The 20,746-nt window shown below is 43.7% G+C and overlaps 1 protein-coding gene across 1 annotated transcript in view; it reads left to right on the top strand.

Moving 5' to 3' along the window:
- Alox5 (arachidonate 5-lipoxygenase) overlaps nt 1-20,746 on the top strand; it is a 58,698-nt gene that overhangs the window by 20,520 nt on the left and 17,432 nt on the right. The window contains exons 4-5 of the mRNA XM_036180605.1: nt 15,777-15,899; nt 19,105-19,211. Of these exons, the coding sequence (XP_036036498.1) occupies nt 15,777-15,899; nt 19,105-19,211 (230 nt within the window). The remainder of the gene's footprint in view (nt 1-15,776; nt 15,900-19,104; nt 19,212-20,746) is intronic.

The raw sequence follows: 20,746 nt of genomic DNA, 5'->3' as shown, positions 1-20,746 counted from the left end.
AACTCAGGACCTCTGGAAGAGCAGCCAGTGCTCTTAACTTCTGAGCCATCTCTCCAGCCCTAGTTCTTCTATCTTAAAGTTAGAAAGTTATTATTAACCCATTTCTATTAATCTAAAAGTTGCCATGTGGCTCGTGACTTACCAGTATCTTAACATCTTCTCATGGCAGCGGCTGGCAGCATCCCTCCTTCTTCTCTGCTTGTCCCACCTATACTTCTTGCCTGGCTACTGGCCAATAAGCATTTTATTTGTACAGAGTGATATCCACAGCAATATTGTTCTAAACAAAATTAATAAGATGTTCCTAAAATCCAGGTGGAAATATAAGGTATCCAAGATCACTGGATCAATCTTGAAAATAAGAAAACTAAGTCAGAGAATCTACATTTCCCAACACCCAGATTTCTACACAATTTTAGTATTCAGGAAAATGTAGTTGTGTCATGAGGAAAGATGTACAGATCAATGAAATAGAATTTGAAGTTCAGAAACAAGCCCTTACATTTATGGTCAATTAATTTTTGATAGAATCAACAAGTCACACTGATGGATAAAGAATAGCTTTTTTAATAAATGGTGCTGAGAAAACTGGATACATGCATATGTAGCAAGAGAAAAATAGATGGTTTTCACATCACCAAAGTTTAAAACTTTTATGTTTCAAAGGACACATGAAGAAAATGAAATGAATGACTCTGTTGAGAAAGTATTTGCCTCATAAGTGTGGGGAGCTCAATCTAAACACCCAGAATCCACATTTTTTAAAAAAATGTGGGACCTGGAGAGACCTCCTAGTGAATAAAATGCTTACCACAAAAGCATGAGGACTTAAGTTTGAATCCTTAGCATCCATGTAAAAGCCAAGAGCTGCAATGCATGTTCATAACCCCAGTGTTGTTGGGGCAGAGACAGGTGGCTCACCAGACCTTACTGGTCAGCCAGTCCAGCTAAATCAGTGATCCCAGACTCAGTGAAGAGATCCAGTCTCAAGAAATATGGTGGAGAGTGATCCAGGACACCCAACACCAATCTCTGTCATTCACCACTCCCCTCCCCCCATACACACATGCATCACCACACATAAAAATCATGCAATCAGGCATGGTAACATATATGTGTAATCCTAATGCTGGGAATGCAGAGACAGGTATATCCCTGGGGATTTCTACCCAGCCAGCCTAGCTTACTTGTAGAACTCTTATCTAGTGAGAGAGCATATCTCAAAAGCAAGATGGATGACTCCTAAAGAGTAAGAGTTGAGTTGTCCTCTGGCCTCCACATGAATGGGTGCAGATGTGCATAGAAACATGCCTACAGAGAAAAGAACACACAGAATGAGAAAGAGTATTGGCAAGTAATCTATTTGACTGAAGATGTATATCCAAATTATATAAAGAACTCTCTTTTTTCTCTGGACAGGGTTTCTTTGTGTAGCCCTGGCTGTCCTGGAACTAACTCTGTAGATGTCTGACCTCAAACTCACAGATATCCATTGGCCTCTGCCTCCCAAGTGCTGGGATTAGAGATGTATGCCACCACCATTGGAGTATAAAGGGCTCTCAAAACTCATCAAGAGATAAATAACAGAGTTTTTAAATGGATAACAATTAAAAATCCAAAGAAATGGACATTTCTCTAAGAAAAATATATAATAGGTAATGAACATATAAAAAGACAGATGCTTGATACATTAGTTGTCTGAAAAATGCATATCAACACTACAGTAAGATGCTAAGTCACACCCACTAGGGCATCAAGAATCAAAAGGTCAGATTATTACAGTGAAAAATTACAACCCTCATATACAGCTGTTGAGAATATTAAATGGTGCAACTGTTTTGGAAAATGGCTTAGTAATTCCTCAAACTAACAGAGTAATCATGTCACCCAGCAACCCCACTCTTGGTTATGTACCTACTAAAAAAGAAGGCATATGTTGGGATGGTTAATATTCATGGCCAACTTGACTTGATACGGAATTACATAAGAGAAGGAGGCACACATGTAGGTCAGTGTGCCTGTGAGCTCCAGAGAGAATGAAACAAATGGGAAAGGGCTAACTTGAACATGAGCTGCAAATCCATCCTTCAACTCTAGAGTCCTAGATGGAAGAAAGGGAGAAAAAAGGAAAGGCAAGGAGGGCCCTGCCAGTCCCCTTTCTCCATTTCATGGTCCACCATGATGTGAATGGCCATATTATACCTCACTCCTCCCACCATGATGGACAAGAGCTCCCAAGCTGAACAAAACAGAACTTTCCTCCCTGAAGTTGTGTTGAAGTCACACTGATAAGAAAGACAGCTAATACGTGTGTTCACACAAAAGCTTCTATATGCATGATTGTTGTACATATGCCTTCTTTTATACAACTTAATGTCTATTAATGGATGGAAGGACAAAATGTCATATATTTGCATAATTTAATGTGGGATTGAACTCAGCTCCTCAGGCTTCATGGTAGGCATCTTTACCTGCTGAGCCATCTTGTCAGGCCCACTATGTAGTACTTTAAAAGTCTTTGGAGGTGGCTAATGGGAGGAATGTGTAAGAATTTGAACCTTTGGGCTAGAGAAGCCCTACAATGCTTCAGGCAGAGCTTAATGGACTATCCTGGTGGGACTTCAGAAAACTGAAGTGCCAACAGAAATATGGAGAGTGGACATCTGGTTCATGAGTTTTCAGAGAACAAGGATGCTACTGGTGATTGAGCTGGAGTCCATTTTGAGATATTCTGACACAGAATCTGGCTTCATTCTGCCCATGGCCTAAAAACTTGCATGTAGTGCAATTGAAGAATAATGGACTAATATGTCTGGCAGAGGAGATTTCAAGCAGGATAGCATCTAGTCTGTACCACAGCTACTGCTGACTGCTCTTATCCAGGTCTCCAGTGAGAGATATTTCCTTGTCTCAGAGGAGTTTTTGGACTTCTGGATGATCTTAGAGCCTTTGAGGGCTTTTAGAGATGTACTAAACCTACTTTCCATTATATGAACCTATGGAGAACAAGGATGGAAGGTTATGGCTTAAAAGTGATATGTTTGGGTATCAAATTGAAAGCAGGGGGAGGCTTGTGATGGTTAATCTTATCAACTTGACAGGATCTAGAGTTAACTAGGAGATAAATCTCTGGGCATGTCTGCGAGGGAGATTTCAGATTGGGTTAACAGAGATGGGAAGAACATCCTCCCCTCCCCGCTGTGCTTTCCCCACCAAGATGGACTGCACCCTCAAATTGGGAATTGCAATATACCATTCCTTACAAAGTAACTAATACCTAAAAAAATACATTACTGCTTTAAAGATTACCCCAATCTTAACATTTCTTATAAAATGAATTATACATTAATGACATTCTTTTGCTTAACATAATGTTTTCTAGGCTCATACATGTTGTAACAGCTATAGTACTTCATTCACTTTCTGTAAAAAGAGAAAACAGACTCCCAAAAGTTGTTCTCTGGCCTCCACACACATGTCATAGTAAGTATGCACACACACACACACACACACACACACACACACACACACACACACACGCACGCACATGGGGGGGGGGAGAAATGCATGTCGGGAGAAAGAGCCCATGATCAGCTCTGTCATGGCGACACCTTACTTTCAGTGCCATCTTACACATATCATCTGCTACTCTCATCACTGTGATAAGCACTTGTCAAAAGCAACTGAAAGAAGAAAGTTTTGCCTTGGGACTTTTCATTTGATGTTTTGCATTTTTGTACAGTCTGGGGGAAGATGTGGATGCAGAGCATGAGAAGCTGGTCTCATTGAGCCCAATCAGGGAGCAGAGAAAGATGAAGCAGGGTATTCTACATGCTTTCCTCTGTTTATTCAGCCTATGACTCCAGCTCTGGAACAGTACTATCAACATTTGGGGTGGGTCTTCCCATGTCAATTACCAATACTCAAGCAATGACCTCCCAAGTGTGCCCTGAGGTTTATCACCTGAGTGATTATAGGTCTATTGGTGAAATTATTAAGGCCACTCCATGTAGTTAAAAGGGAGGTTTATTTTGTGGAGTAACTTACAAATGAAGGGGTAGGTTGCAGGGTCTGGCAAAGGTATGGTGCAATCCGGCGGTGTTCTCTGGAGAACTCTGCTCAGTCTACCTCCTGCGTCAAGGGTCCCAGAACCAAGAGAGACCTCTCCTCTCGATCCTGAGTCTTCAGCTTCCTCCCTCAGCCCCGCCTTGTGGGTGTGACCATTACCAAAGCTTCAGTGGGGGTTGGAACTTCCAGGCCAAGGCTGGATGGCTACCCACTACATCTCCCCCTTTTGTCTAAATAAGAAGTTTCTAACCTAATACAAGACCATGTACAAAGAAACAGTTATCAAATATTGTAATGAGGGATAATGACCTAGATAAATTGGAGTTACAATAAATGCAAACAATATCAAGCAAAAAACACATACTAAAATCCAGGGAAGTCTAGAGCATGGGTAGGTGGCATGTTACAAAGATCATTCCAAAAGGTGTCCTATCCTAAAGAACCTGAGTCTAATATTTAATATATTCTATCTAAGATATTATATATGTATATATACTAAGTTGTATCCCTCAGCCCCGCCTTGTGGGCGTGACCATTACCTCAGTGGGGATTGGAACTTCCAGGCCAAGGCTGGGATGGCTACCCACTACATAGGTCCCATCAAGTTCTCTATCAACATTAACCACCATCATTAGTTTTTCCTTTTATTGAAAATATCGGAGGTAAAATAACTTAAAATGGGAATGCTTACATGTGGTCATAGTTCTGGAAGTTTCAGTCCATAGACAGGAGGACCCACAGTGTTGCCCCATGTCGAAGAAGCACATTATGACAAAGTCAGTGTGATAGAGAGCAAAGCCACCTACCTCACAGTATTTGGGAGACAGACAAAGGGCCCAAGGTCCATTTCCACCCACTGAGACCTTTTTTAAAGGTCCCACAGCTTTCTAGGAACACTATTAGCAGTTCAAGCCTTTATTAATTCATGAGCCTTTGGAGGACATTTATCTGAACTATAAATGTCGCCTAGGGACAAGGAAGGGCCAGTGACAGCAGTAATGCTAAAGACACAGGTTCCTTTCAGAACTCACAAAAATGTTCTAAAGTTGACTGTTGTATAGATTCTGTTCTTACATTGAAGTCTATCCTACATTTTAATTAATTAAAAAATTTTATAGATTTTTAGAGATATAATTCTTACACCACAAAATTTACCCAATGAAAGTCAATAATTCAAGTCCTTTTTTAAAATCATATTCACAGATATGAGCAACCATCACTCCAGAAGGGGTTTTATGAGTTTTGTCCCTTTCTTAGCTCACATTGCCATTTTATTCCTTCTTCCATTCAGTTGCTCATTTCAACCCCCCCCCCCCCACCCACGCTGCTGCCCCCATTTCCGGTCAGGAAATGCTGAACTTTGCACTGTCTGCACAATCCTGAAGTTCCCCTTTCACACACATTTTTTCAGGCTTCCAGATTACTATATGGAAGCTGAGCAAGAGCAGAGAATAGTTCTGGGAAAGTTGCTGGCATTCTTCCTTGCCCATGTGGGAGAGGGGACAGAAAGGGCCCAGATCTGAGCTCCATGACCCCTAGCCCTCACTGGCTGCACTGGCTGTGCCTGTGACACAGTATACTGTAGTCCAGGGCTCTCGCATCCCTGAAGTAATACTTCTGTGCCTTGCAGTTTTGCTTGTCATTATGTTCTGAAGACTAGCTGTTGACACACATTGATATCCTTTCGTTTTAATTTCTATATAGTTAAACTCATCCCACATTTTGTTTTTGTGGTGCTGGAAACTGAAACTAAGACCTCTTAAATGGTGAGCAAGCAAGCACTCTACCCCCAGTTCTGGCCCCATCATTCTTGGGTACCACTGATGGTCATTTGGCCACCTGCTGATGGACTCGTGGCTACCTCCTGGTGCTTTCTGGTGCCTGCACATGCTCTCATGGGAGAATCGCCCTGGGTAATATGCCTAGAAGCAGATCTGAAGAACTGCTGAGTGTGTGCATCTTCTGGGTTTGTTTGCCCAGATCTTAGTAATTGTTTGCCCAGGTGTTCGGTCACTTTCCACCCTTAGTTGCTGTTGCTGTAAGATGCCATTCCCCTGCATCATCAACACATTCCATCTGAGACATTGTCATCTTTGTCGATCTAATGGTAATTGTGTTTCATGTTTTCTTCTTTATAAATTGCTGCATATTCTTGAGTTATGCACTAGACTTAACCCCCTACTGGTAAATGTTCAGCTGGCTCTCCATTTACGTTTGTTTTAGACATTACAAATGACGCTGCAGAGAAGCAATTGTGCATTTGATATATATGTCCTTCAATCATTGGCAGATCCATGTCCAAAACAAACAGCTCTCACCTCATATAAAATGAGAGTATGTATTGTGAAGCAAATATGAATGACCCTGGCCTGGGAGCTTAGCTCAGGTGCTGTGAATGCTGTGTTCCCACACAGAAGCAACTACATAAACTTTCATACCCACAGAATAAGAGAGAGCCTTAAACCAAAGCATTTTCCAAACACATCAATGGGAACATCAGTTGTGTGAGCTATATCCAGTTTGGGAAAACCTGTTACAGGTATTAAAATTGCCTGGTGGTGGCACACGCCTTAATCCCAGCACTTGGGAGACAGAGCCAGGTGGATCTCTATGAGTTCGAGGCCAGCCTGGTCTACAGAGTGAGATCCAGGACAGGCACCAAAACTACACAGAGAAACCCTGTCTTGAAAAACAAAAACAAAAACAAAAACAAAAAAAGAGTTGCCTGATGGTATTCTCAGCTTTGGGTTTGGTAAAGAAACTGCTGGCCTGCTGATACAGCCCACAGACTTTACCTGATGGTTGAAAGGGTAAGTCAGATATAAAGGGAGGCAAAGATTGGCTATTAAGGAGACACAAGGTGGCCTGAGATAGTTCTCTAGATCTGCAACTCCAGCTCTTCATAACAAAGTTCTAGGCGGCCAACCCGCCCTGTAAAACCTTCGGGATAACTGTATCTTTCTTTTCTGAGGACATTAGTTCACAGTTGTGCCAGGCAAGTGTCACATCATGTGCATGCAGAACGAGTGCTGCCTTATGTCTACGACACAAAGAAGGCTCATTCTGAGGAACTGAATAAACACGAGGCTGTGCAGGCAGGAGGGCAGTCTTCAGAAGAGAGAGCTAGCTGGGGCAGTTGTTCCGGAAGACGTCCTTTATTTGTATCAGTTTAACCAGCAATCATGATCTCAGTCTGACTTTTCCGCTCCTTCCGCACCTGACAAAACATTTACATATGACATATATATAGAAGTTAATAGAATAATACCAAAAAAAAAAAAATTGAGAACACAGCTTAAAGGTGAAAACTGTAACAGATAAGGGAAGCAGGCAGCTAACCAACCAAAAGGTCTTTTCTAAATGTCACTATAAGCATGTATAATTTTTATTTGTCAGTTAAATAAATAAGGACATTAAAATGATTAAATTAAAAATGACTATTTTAAAAGTCTTTTTATACTTTAATTAAAATATGATTACATCATTTCCCTCCTCTCCTAATTTCTACCCTCTAGTGTCCACCCATCCTCCAATTCACAGCCTCCTCTTCTTTAGCCATGGTTGGTGCATGTGCATATAAACAAATCAATGTATAAGTACAACCTGCTGAGTCCTTGTCCCTTAACTGTTGCCTGCATGTGCGTTTCTAGGGCTGACCACTTGATACTGGATAGCAAAGCAAGAGGCTCGTCTCTGGGCAAGACTGACTCTCCTCTCTCAGCAGTTAACTGCTTGTAGCTCTTCCTCTAAGAGTGGGGCCAGTTCTGGCAATGGGATCAGGATCCAGCCCTGGTGTGTGAGCTGGCTTTCTGGATCCCATTACCTATGGTCAGAGGCCTTGCTCAGCCTTGATGCAGGTGGGAGGGTCTTGGACCTGCCTCAATTGAAAGTACCAGACTTTGCTGACTCCCCATGGGAGCCTTTAGCCTCTTGGAGGAGGGGATGGGGGGGAGGATGGAGGGAATGGGAGGAGGGATGAGAGGGGGATCTGTGGTTGGTATGTAAAATGAATTTTAAAATTTTTAATTGAAAAAAGAAAGAGTTGTTAGGTGGTACACACCTTTAACCCCAGCACTCAGGAGGCAGAGCCAAGTGGATCTCTGTGAGTTCGAGGCCAGCCTGGTCTACAGAGTGAATTCGAGGAAAGGCACCAAAACTACACAGAGAAACCCTGTCTTGGAAAGAAAGAAAGAAAGAAAGAAAGAAAGAAAGAAAGAAAGAAAGAAAGAAAGAAAGAAAGAAACGGAGGGAGGGAGGGAGGGAGGGAGGGAGGGAGGGAGGGAGGGAGGGAGGGAGGAAGAATTAAACCTTAAAAAAATGATGAATGGACTAAAGGATAAACTATGTGACTCAACAAGCCACACACTACAGCTTCCACAAGATAGATTCTTCTCTCTCTCTCTCCTCTCTCTCTCTCTCTCTCTCTCTCTCTCTCTCTCTCTCATTTATTTCTTTGTTTTGTTTTGTTTCTTTTTTAAATTTGGTTTTGTTTGGGGGGAGGTTGACAAGGACAGAGGGCGGATGTGAGGGGATAAGTGAGACTGGAATGCATGATGTGAAATCCACAAAGAATAAAGGTTTAAAATTAAAAAAAAAAAAGAGTGGGGCCTGTGAGATTCCCCCAGTCTAAGTTGGGATATCAGTGGTTCTGGAGTTGTGCAGGTTCATTTTAGACAGCACCATTGGGATTTCATGGTATAGCTTCCCTGGCTTAGCTGGAAGGGACAATCACACAGAAGATCTTGTGGTCCTCTGGCACTTGCTGTCTTTCCGCCCCTCTTCTTTGGTGCTTCTGGAGTCTTAGCTGCTGGAGTTGTATGGTAGATACATCCACCAGGGCTGGACACCACATGACCGTTTCATCTCTTATTTAAACTAGTTGTGGCTGTCTGTAATAGCCTCCTCCTGCTGCAAAAGAAGTTTTTGATGAGGGCTGAATGTTACACTTGTCTGTGGGTGTATAGATAAGTATTCAGAATGCCATTAAGAATTATACCATTAGTTTGGCTATTTGTCCCTGTGCTTTTTCCAATCTTAGTCTCAACAATTCACGCACTTACAATCCCTCCTCTTTCTCGACAATTGGACTCCTGGAGCTCTACCTGGGGCCTGGCCAAGGATCTCTGCATCCACTTCCATCAGTTATTGGATAAGAGTTCTAGCACGACTGTTAGGGTGTTTGGCCATCCAATCTCCAGACTAGTTCAGTTCAGGCTTTCTTTCGACCATTGCCAGTAGTCTACAGTGGATGTATCATTGTGGATTTCTGGGCACCTCTCTAGCACTTTGCTTCTTCCTGTTCTCATGTGGTCTTCATTTATCATGGTCTGTTATTCCTTGTTCTCCCTTTCTGTTCTTGATCCAGCTGGGATCTCCCACTCCCCTAAGCTTTCTTTCCCTCAAACCTTGCCCTTCATTACCCCCACTCATGTCCAGGTTTTTCATGTAGATCTCATCCATTTCTCTGTCATTGGGCGATCCCTGTGTCTTTCTTAGGGTCCTGTTTTCTAGGTAGCCTCCCTGAAGTTGTGAGTAGCAGTCTAGTCATCTTTGTTTTACATCTAGTATCCTCCTATGAGTGAGTACATACCATGTTTGTCTTTCTGAGTCTGGGTTACCTCATTCAGGATGATTTTTTTTCTAGATCCATCCATTTGCCTGAAAACCTCCAAACTAATGGAAATGCATGAACTATGAACCAAAAGCTGAGGAGCCCCCAACTGGATCAGGCCCTCTGGATAAGTGAGACAACTGAATAGATTGAACTGTTTGAGAGGCACCCAGGCAGTGGGACCCGGACCCGTCCTTAGTGCATGAGCTGGCTATTTGGAACCTGGGGCTTATGCGGGAACACTTTGCTCAGCCTGGAAGGAGGGGACTGGACCTGTCTGTACTGAAACTACCGGGTTGAGCTGAATCCCCAGGGGAGTCTGTGCCCTGGAGGAGATGGGAATGGGGGCGGGGCCTGGAGGGAAGGTGGGGTCGGGGTTGGGATGGGGGAGGACAGGGGAACCCATGGCTGATATGTAAAATTAAATTAAATTTTAAAAAAAGAAAGAAAAAAGAATTATACCGGTTTGGAAAATTGGCATTAGTACAGTCTCCTCTGTGATCTGTGCTCTCCCTAGCCAAGTACAGTTGGCTAGGCTTCCAGTGCCAGGAGTGATTTCTTTCCTATTAAGCAGGCTTTGAGTCCAAGTAGACAGCTGCCAAGGTATAAGTACCACTACTGCTGCCCCTTTATATCTTGCCATGGTGGTCATTGTGGTGTATAGGCAACAACAGCTGGTTAAGACTATTGATAATTTCCTCACCTTGTGGCACTATGAACACTAGACCTCAGGGGGGTGTGTTTGGCTCCTTTTCAACTCAAGCCCTCCAATTCCTATGTCCAAAGTGCACAGTGTCCTCAACAATAAGGACTTACCTTTAACTTCTGGGAGGCAACCAAGGACAGTAGCAATAGCCTATATTGTTTGGGGAACTCTCTTCAGCTCCCTGATCAACAACTCAAAAGGAGATTCTCATTCCTGGTACTGGACTTTGTGTTAGCTACTCTACAGCTCTTGGTGTAATTTCATATATTGCATGTTTTCTCTTATATGTGAATATTAGGTTTTAAGCTTTAGATATGCATGTTTCATTTAAAATAGACACAGAGGTTAGGTAGCTCATATGAGATCAGAAGGGGTAGAGCTCTCCTAAGGAAAGGGAAATAGAGTATAGTGTTGTGGATAAATAAAGGGGAAACTAAAACAGGTTTAAATGGGGAAGAGGATGGGAATGCATGATAAAGGAGGGACTGTGGGGAGGAACAACTAGTACTAACAGCCTTTTGACTAGCTATATGGAAGCTTAAGACTCTTGAAGCTTCCCAAAATGTACAAAAGAGATTTAAATGGAGTTACCATATAATAGGGGGAGACAATGCCACAAGTAGATATTATATGCTACCAAGTAAAACCCCCAGTCTCAGGAATGGGTTACATCTTGTTGAGTCATTGGCCAAAGGGGACCCACAGACATCCCCACAAACAATACAGGCTATTGCCAATGCTATCGGTTACCCTCCAGAACCTGACAGTAAGTTCCTATTGCTGAAGACACCACTTACTTATGTCATCAAGCATGGAAGAATTGAGCTTCAGCCCTACTGACCAGCATTCAGAGTATTAAAAGATATAATACATGCTACAAGAGGAGAAAAGTCATCATCAGTCTTACCCAGCTATAAATTGTGAGACCCACAACTATGACCTATTTTGCAAGATATACTGGTGCAATAATGGCATAAGTGTTATGGAGTAACCAACTACTTTTTTTTAAAAAAAAATGTATATAAGGCTTATTCTATGAGATGGAACCCACATCTGGACACTGTTAATGAAGCCACAAACTTGAGACTAGATAAGTCATAATAGGCCCTAGGTTAAAACCTACTACTATTATTCTGCTAAAAGAGCATGCTGCTCATAAAGACATATTGCTGTACTCATAGATTAATGCACTACTCAACACCCATCATTGGAGTAGATGAGGATTAACACAGAAACACACACACTCACAGCTTGAGAATGTGAGACATTTGGAACACTCAGTCCTAAATGGGATGTCTTCATCAAACCCCTTTCTTCAAACCTCAGAGAGCTATGTGGAAGAGGCAGAAAGAGCCAAAGTTGGTGGATGAACCCAAAGAAAGTGTCTTCCAGACACAACAGAGTTGATACACATGTGAACTCATAGAGATGGGGACAGAATGCACAAGACTGTACAAACTCAAGCTAAATAAAATCCCAGCACAGAAAAGGGGACATGGGCACCAAGTCCCACCCCTAACGGAGATGCTGTTTGAAATTATACCTTCTCAGAGAGGGAAAATCCGTTTTCTCCAATGGAGGGACACTGGGTATATCAACTGCACTGACTGCAGGGTACTCCTTGTGCTCAGGAGTAGCTGGTCCACACAAAACAGGCTCCATGTTTTGTTTTGCTTTGTTTTGTTTTGTATTGTATTGGTTTGGTTTAGTTTGGTTTTACATGTGTGTGTTTTATGGTTTGGTGCCTCTTTTTCATTTTGTTTTGCAATTTTTATGGTTTTTATTTAGAGAGAGAGAGAGAGAAAGAGTGAGTATGTGTGTGTGTTAAAGCATAAAATTTGGGTGAGTAGGGAGGTAGGGAAAAATTTAGGAGTTGGTAAAAGGGAAAAATATGATGAAATTGTTGTATGGAAATTTTTAAAAATAATCTTTAACGTGATAAAAATAAAATGGCCTAATCAAAAAATCCATAAACACTTCACAGTGTGTACCATTCTAAGTGTGAGAAATGAGAAGTTTAATACATTTCCTGTATGTGACTTCCAAGTCTCCAGTGGTTCCATCTTTTGCATTTCTTTGGAGTTCTGCTGAACATGTGTGTTACATTGCCTCCCAGTTTGCAAAAGGGAAGAGTGCTTCATGGCACTAAGATGGTGCTCAAATAATTTACTGTAGAACGAATAGACTTTGTCCTTTAACAGACTGGTCAGGTCACACACTGGCTATAACCTTTTTCTGTTTCCTTGTTGAATTCTTCCTTTATCATGTTTTACAGGCACAAATGTCTTTTTACATTGAACGGCACCCTCTTCTACATTTCCTTCAGCGGTCTCCCTCCAAATCAGATGTCTTTTCTGCCTCTTCCTTATTTTGGTCTTGTTGTTCCTTGTGGCCTTCCTCCATGGAGTGTGGGCTCTTTTGTATCCCCCTCCCCCACCTATTGATGTCTGTGGGTATGAAAGCCTTTGGCTCCTGTGGGTTGGCTCATCAGTATGTCTCATTCAGGAGGAAGGACATGGGTGTCTGGCGTCAGAGCCAGTAGGAAGCTGCCTGTCAAACGGCTCCATTTTTGTGCAATGGTCCCACTTCCAGAGGAGCTAACTGTTTGCCCTTGGTGTCATATCCTGAGAAAGTCCTTACTGAGCTGACAAAGCACCATCCAGACCCTGAAGAAAACTCTTAAGAAAATGTGGGCAGGTGCAGCAGCTCCGTGGGTGAAAGCCCCTGCTGTGTAAGTCTGATGGCCTGAGTCTAGACTCAGAACTCTCTACTGGCTGCAGGAGAGAACTGACTTCCCAAACCAGTCCTCTGAGGTCCTGTTCCATCAAGAAGCCGTGGTTTTAAGAAACAAAGCAGCCTGGAGAGCCCTAACTGCACCTCCTGCAACCCCTGCCCACACCACAGTTGCCCACCCCGTGCTGACAAAGGCCCTTTCTCTCTTTCCCATGGCTGCCAAGGGTCAGGGACACTTTGAATTGTGGCCCACTTCTCAGCTCCTTCCTGGATTCTGAATCAAAGTACCTCACAGCACCTATCCCCTTGGGAAAACACATAAGTAAAGAACCCTCTTCCGTCTGGACTCTTCCTTCAATTGCAATCTGGGATCAAGTCGCCACCATGGTGGTCCGTGTTACTATAGGGCTGGTTCGCCTGAAATACATCTCAGTGGTGTCTTGCTGTTATTCTTGCTTGTTTATTTTTGTTTTTGAGACAGTCTCACCGGCCAGGAACTAGCTATGTAGAGCAGGCTGGCCTCAAGCTCACAGAGATCTGCCTGCCTCTGCCTCCTGTGAGCTTGGTATGGCCCTGCCTATCTATTTTTGAACCAGCAGTCAATGGTATGCACACAACTACACTCATATGGACTCATATATATCATCTACACACAAGTTAATAATAAATATCTATTTTAAAAATATAATAAAATGTGAATGCTGTCAGGCAGTGGTGGCACACACCTTTAATGCCAGCACGCAGGAGGCAGAGGCAGGTAGATCTCTGTAAGCCAGCCTGGTCTACAAAGTGAGTTCTGGGACAGCCAGGGCTACATAGAGAAACTCTGTCTCAAAAAAAAAAAAAAAAAAGTGAATGCTATCCATGGTACATGTGTCCTTACTGGATCACTGAAAAAATCAGCTCAACTCGACCCCTTGTTACTAACTGCATCCCTTGAACCACCAAACATGAAGAGCATTGCATTTATGTGACAGATGATTGATCATGTGGTGGGGTTCCCCAATGACTGGCTCAGTTTTAGATGTGTATTGGAGACACCTCTACTCATTTTTCCAATTAAAAAACATTTGTCCAACTGCCCTTATTTTTATGCTTATTTATGTGTTTGTAGTAAAGGTCACACAAACAACAGAATTAGAGGATTTCATACAGCCTGTTGAGGAGACTCTAGAAGTTAGACAGATCCCTGGTAGGCGGTGGGGACACAAATAGATTTAAAAAAAGAAAAAGGAAGGAAGGAAGAAAGAAAGGAGAGAGAGAGAGAGAGAGAGAGAGAGAGAGAGAGAGAGAGAGAGAGAGAGAGAGAGAGAGAGAGAGAGAGAGAGAACCAACTTCCAGCATCTTCTCCATGCTCTTGACCTGAGGCAAAGCCTTAAAGACCTAGAGTGTTTTCTCAGATCAGTAGGGCTGCGCCCCCTGCTGGTGGCCTGGCCAACAAATTCAAGGCTGGATCAGGACATTCACCCCGAAGTCAGGGTATCGATCAGCTCTTTGTTCAAATTGACAAACCTTAAATTAGGGGAGGGACACTCCTCAAAGACCCTTAAAACCCCCGGGCCATCAAGGAGAGACCAGATTTCTGACTCTGCTCTCAGGCCTGTGATATTCCCAACTCGACATTTATCGGTTTTAATGGGCCCATTCGTCTTTGCACATGCAGTGTCTCTCCAGGGACTTTCATTTCTGGGATGGTCCGTGAGGCAGCCGAACACCAGGGAGAAGAGCGAGGAGTTTGTCCCAGTGAACGCACGGGGCCATGTTAAAGCACTGAAGACCCCTGATGTTCAAAGCTGCCTCCCTGAAAGGCGCTTTAAAAGAGAGAGTTGGGAGCATACATGAAAACTGATCTCAGAATGGGCACTTCAGCTTCTAAATGAAAGCAACTCATTCTCTGTCCCAAGTGAGGAAACAAGGATTTTGTTTTCTCTAGTTCTGTTTTCAGAGATTGTTTGGTGAGTTGGAAAAAGAAGCAAAAAGGATGCATGAATGATGGCTACGAAGGCAGGAAGAATTAAATATTTTCATTGTAGTTAGCGTCTGGTTTCTCTTTAGAGGGAGCTACTTTGACTGTGACCATTTCTAAACCTGCTGCCGGCCAGATGTTACAGGGAGCATCCCCTCGGTGGTCTGGACCTAATGTTCTTTCTCACTTCCTCTAATGCCCTAGGATTCTGCCATGAGGACCTGAAAACTATCCCCTCCCCTCAACCACCACACACAGAATCAGGATGTGCCCTGACCAAGCTGGTAGGACATTTGACACTCTGGTTGAGTGTGGCATGAGAGCCTGTGACTATGAAGGCAAACCGCTCAGAGAGATGTGACTGTTAAAGTCGCCTGTGTTAAGTGAGATCTCTAGGGTTTCCTTCCTTACTTCTTTCTATGGACTAGTGCACATCAGCTCCGTTCCCCAACTCTCTATATAAGCCAGTCTCAGATCTCTACTGTTGTGATCAGGACACAGCAGAAGTGGCTGCCACACAATCTTAGAAGGGGTCCTAGTACCTCGGCTTATAGTGCATTGAGCTTATAGTGGGAAAATCAGCTACCACGTATAACCTCTTCTGTCAACATGGCAGCTTTTATCTCGGGGGACCACCCAAAGGACCACCCATCCTTTAACACAATTATTTTTTTTCACCTTCCTCCTGCTAGGTGGATGGAGTGGAACCCTGGCTTCCCTTTGAGTATTGATGCCAAGTGCCACAAGGATTTACCCCGAGACATCCAGTTTGATAGTGAAAAAGGGGTGGACTTTGTTCTGAACTACTCAAGAGCGTAAGTTTTAGGAACTTCAGGGTGTGGGAGGCCCATCTTGGAGCTGGGTATGGGCTTTTGTTAGAAATGAGTTCAGGATCACAAAGAAAGAGAGCACCATTCCACCCGTCTGGACAAGGCAAACTGCGTGATTGAGAGAGTGTGCTCTGAGTGGACACACACCAAGACAGGAATCGAACTTGGTCTGTATTCTAACTCAGGTGGCAGTTATGGTTTTTTCCTCATTGACTGGGATCCAACTCACAGTTTTAACTGGCTAGTCTGGAAAGAATTGGCACACAGGAAATGAAGGAGGGGAAAGGGTCACTGGTCCAGGCCATCAAATGCCTGGAATAACAGCTGTGGACCTTTCTGTACATAAAGGTTTCACTGTAGGAGGGAGGATGAAAACATTTCCATAAAAGTCTTACAAGGTTGTGGGAGGACAAAAAGATTTTAATTCCTTGTCCCTAACACAAGTTTTATAGTGATTGGTAGAAAAGACTCATATTTGATCTTTCCTATAATAGGACCCTCATTCTTTTCCTTTGAGGGTCTTGAGATGGGGGACAGTTCAGCTGAACACCATTGCCAACACATTAGTCTCTACCTGGGCCAGGGATAGTTGCCCATTGCACAATCGGAAGATGGCCTGTATCTCAACAGCCTTGGTTGACCCAGCGGTCTGCCCAGTCAGGGGCTCTTCTGTGGCCAGGCTGCCTGAAGATGGCATCCAGCCTGTTACCAGGAGGCATAGTCTGTAGTGATGATGACTAAAATGACAGTGTTGGTCCCAGGACAAAGATTCCTGATCATTTGTCTTAGAGACTTCATGAGGTAGGCACATGTATTAGTCAGTGTTCTCTGTTGCTATGAGGAAATGCCATGACCCAGGCATTTCACTGGGGGCTTTTCGGAGGTTAGTCCCCTACTCACGTTGTGTAGGGGGAGTGTGGTGGCACACATGGTGCTGGAGAAGTAGCTGGTAGCTTTACATCTTGATCCACAGGCAGGCAGAGAGAGACCTGGACCTGGTGTGGGATTTTGAAACCCCCAGTGACACATTTCTTCCAACAAAGACACAACTACTCCAACAAGGACACATCTCCTAATCCTTATAATCCTTTCAAACAGTTCCACTCTCTGGTGACGAAGCTTTTAAATAGATGAGTCTATGGGGCCATTCAAACCGCCACAGCACACATTTCCCCCTCTTTGCTGTTGAGGAACCTGAGAAATATGAAGGTTGTTGAAGGCCTTGCCTACGGCCCTTTGCTAATAAACAACAGAGACATTGACTTCTAGGTCACATGCTTACACTAGAGTCACTGCAGGATGCTGGCACCATCATGAATACTGTCAAAAATAGAGATCTTCAGCCCCACACCAAGGTTAGCAAGGACACCTTTCATACTATAGAGATACCTTTCATAATCTTAGAGAACTTCCATCATCATACACACCTAGAAAGCCCTAAATTCATGAAGACCTACTGAGCATTATACTCCCCTAAGGACTTTTAGCATTTCCCAGCACAACCATGGCAAGTCTCTGAGAGTGAGACCTCATTGTCTGCACACTCAAAGGCAGCCAGGCCTGAGGACCACAAGCCAGGCTCCTCAATGCAGGTGTTATCTAATTATAGACATCCTTTTAAAATTTGAGAGCCAGCCGGGTGGTGGTGGCGCACGCCTGTAATCCCAGCATTCAGGAGGCAGAGGCAGGCGGATCTCTGTGAGTTCGAGGCCAGCTTGGGCTACCAAGTGAGTTCCAGGAAAGGCACAAAGCTACACAGGGAAACCCTATCTCGAAAAACCAAAAATAAAAATAAAAATAAAAAATAAAATAAAATTTGACAGCCATTATTGATCATTTCTATGTAAGGGAACTGAGATCCAGTGGATTAAGGTCAAATATTTACCTATATACATGAAGGCAAAAACTAACTTGGTGGTCTGGATGAGAAAGGACCCTGTAGGCCTGGGTATTCGAACTCTTGGTACCCAGTTGGTGGTGCTATTTGAGAAGGTTTAGTTAGGAGGTGTGGTCTTGCTGGAGGAAGTATGTCACTGGAGGGGGTTTGAGAGCTTAAAGCCTCACTCCTCTTCTGGTTCACTCTTGCCTGCTGCTTGCCTGTGAAGATATTAGCTCTCAGCTCCTGCTTCCTGCTCCCATATTGTCCCCACCATCATAGACTCTAACCCTATGGACCATGAGCCAGCACCAACCCTTCCCTCCACAGCTTGCCTTGGTTATGTTGTTTTATCACACCAACAGAAAGTTAACTGGAGGGTAGTAGAGAGCAGGCTGTTGCTGTGAAGAGCCTGGCCATGTTTTCCTTGTTGTTGTTGTTGTTGTTTTGGTTTTGTTCAGTTGGCTGTGGGTCTTTTTGTTTTGTTTTATTGTTTTGGAATGTAGAGGACTTTGGAACTTGGGACTAGAAAAGCAGTTGGATGCTGTAAACAGAATGTAACAGGCTATCCTCATCAGAGCCTGAAAGACAGTGGTGGTGGGAGCGACGGAGACTGTAGAGGCCTGGCTCACAAGGCTTCAAGGGGAAGCAAGGACTTTAACAGCAACTGGACCAGAGGCCATTCCTGTGATACTATGGCAAGGAATCTGGCTGTTTTCTGCCTATGTCTTGAGAGTTCACCTAAAGCTAAATTAAAAAGTAATGGAATAACGTCTTTGGAAATTTCAAGACTGCATAACGTCAAGTTCATGTCTGTTTATTATTAATAATGCTTATGCAGGTCTACAAAGGAAAAGAGAGAGTGGGGCAGTAAGGAACGCAAGTGTACAATGTGGAAGTTTAACAGCCCAGGCATGTGTTGGAGGAGAGGCTGCAAGCGGTAGGGAGCTGAGCATAGCTAAGGAGAGGCCTACCATGCGCTGGAACAGGGGATGGGTGCCTAAAGGGGAAGACCCCACCCAGCTACGTTTCCAACATGTGAATGAAGCCTGCGGAGATGTCTGCTCTAGAAAGCAAGTGAATGAAAGTGCTGGTGCTGGTGTGTGTGACTCAGGAGGGCCAGGATTCATCCCAAGCTGGCCGCTGAACTCAGCCGTGCCACCCATGTGGTGCTGGCTCTAGAGGCATGAAGGATGTAAGAATGAAGGGGTTCTGGATTCTTCCTTTATGGTTTTAGAGAGTCACTAAGGTAAGACATTGTGAAACTGCAGAGACATAGTGAGAACGCAAGGTGACCTGTCCCCTGGTTTACAGGATGGAGAACCTGTTCATCAATCGCTTCATGCACATGTTTCAGTCTTCCTGGAATGACTTTGCTGATTTTGAGAAAATCTTCGTCAAGATCAGTAACACTATTTCTGGTAAGAGGGCTCCTGGGCTGGTTGGGGTGGAGAAGTTGACTTTTCTGCTGGAGACTGACTGACATCCAACTCGAGGACCCTTGACAACACCTCACTAGAAGTCTCAAGGCTATCGAGACTTTCTCTTTACACAAACAAGTTATTTATGGCTCTTCTACACAGAGCCAAGGCAGGACTGGGCTCTTTCTTTTCAAGCATTTACATTAAAGTAGCATTGGAGGCTGAAGTGATAGCTGAGCAGTTAGGAGCTAATTTTGCTCTTGCAAAGGACTCAAGTGCAGTTCCCAGCATCCACACTGGGTGGCTCACAACCACAATAACTCCTGCTACAGGGGGATCCAATGTCTCTGATCTCTGTAGGACACCTGTATATAGTCTCTCTCTCTCTCTCTCTCTCTCTCTCTCTCTCTCTCTCTCTCTCTCTCTCTCTCTCGTGTGTGTGTGCGCGCGCGCACACACACACACACACACATATCAAACACACTTAATAATAGTAAAAATAAAATGTAAAGAACATTAGGGTTGCATTTGGACCTGGATCTGTTTGGTTCGAGCCCTGACATTGTACTGGACAGTACTGGATGGAGAGTCATGAGAGCCATCAGTCTTTAAGGAGGTAAAAATGGTTGGATAAAGATGCTGGCCTCAGCACAGGGGACCAGGACTCTCCCTTCTTGTGGCATGCTGAAGGACTAGAGCTCTTGAGAAAACTAGCTACCTGGGAGTCTTGCTGGTCATTAAGGCATAGCTCCAGGAAGACTAGGTGCATTGTGACCCACTGCTGAGCGGGAACACAGCAAGTGGGAATAGCAAGTGAGAGGAGTCTGGATGCCTTGAAAACGGGTCCCTACAAACACTCGTCCTCAGGCAGGGCCATGGGGGGTTGCTCAGCTGACCTATCTAGGGGGCGTGTGTAGTTGGAGTTTTCCTGCCTGGCCCACAGTCAGGACAAACCTCTTATCCACCAGGCCCATAGACGCTCAGACCCAACCAAGTAAACACACAGAAACTTATATTGTTTACAAACTGTATGGCCATGGCAGGCTTCTTGTTATCTACTTCTTCTATCTTAAATTAACCCATTTCTATTACTCTATAAGTTGCCACGTGGCTCGTGGCTTACCAATACCTTACATCTTTCTTGTTATGGTGGTGGCTGGCAGCATCTCTCCTCCAGCCTTCCACTTCCCAGGATTCTCTTCTCTCTTGACCGGCCTATACTTTCTGCCTGGCCACTGGCCACACAGCATTTTATTTATACAGAGCAATATCCACAGCACTTCCCCTTTTCTTTTTTGTTAAAAAAGGAAGGTTAACTTTCACATAGTAAAATTACAGATAACAAAACAATCATCAAGCAAGAATTACAGTTATAATTTTAAAGAAGATATCCTAACTATCTTATATTTGTGAGTTTAAGGTTTTACCTTTTATCATAACTGAGGAAATTATATCTATCTAGTCTTCAACTACATCAAAGACCTCAGAAGGATATAATATTACCTGAGAACCAGGAGAAGGACACAATCAACTTT

The sequence above is a fragment of the Onychomys torridus genome, chromosome 3 (genome assembly GCF_903995425.1).
Source record: "Onychomys torridus chromosome 3, mOncTor1.1, whole genome shotgun sequence".
NCBI lineage: Eukaryota > Metazoa > Chordata > Mammalia > Rodentia > Cricetidae > Onychomys > Onychomys torridus.
Note: the sequence above shows the minus strand (reverse complement) of the source record. Positions and strands in the feature narration are given on the sequence as shown.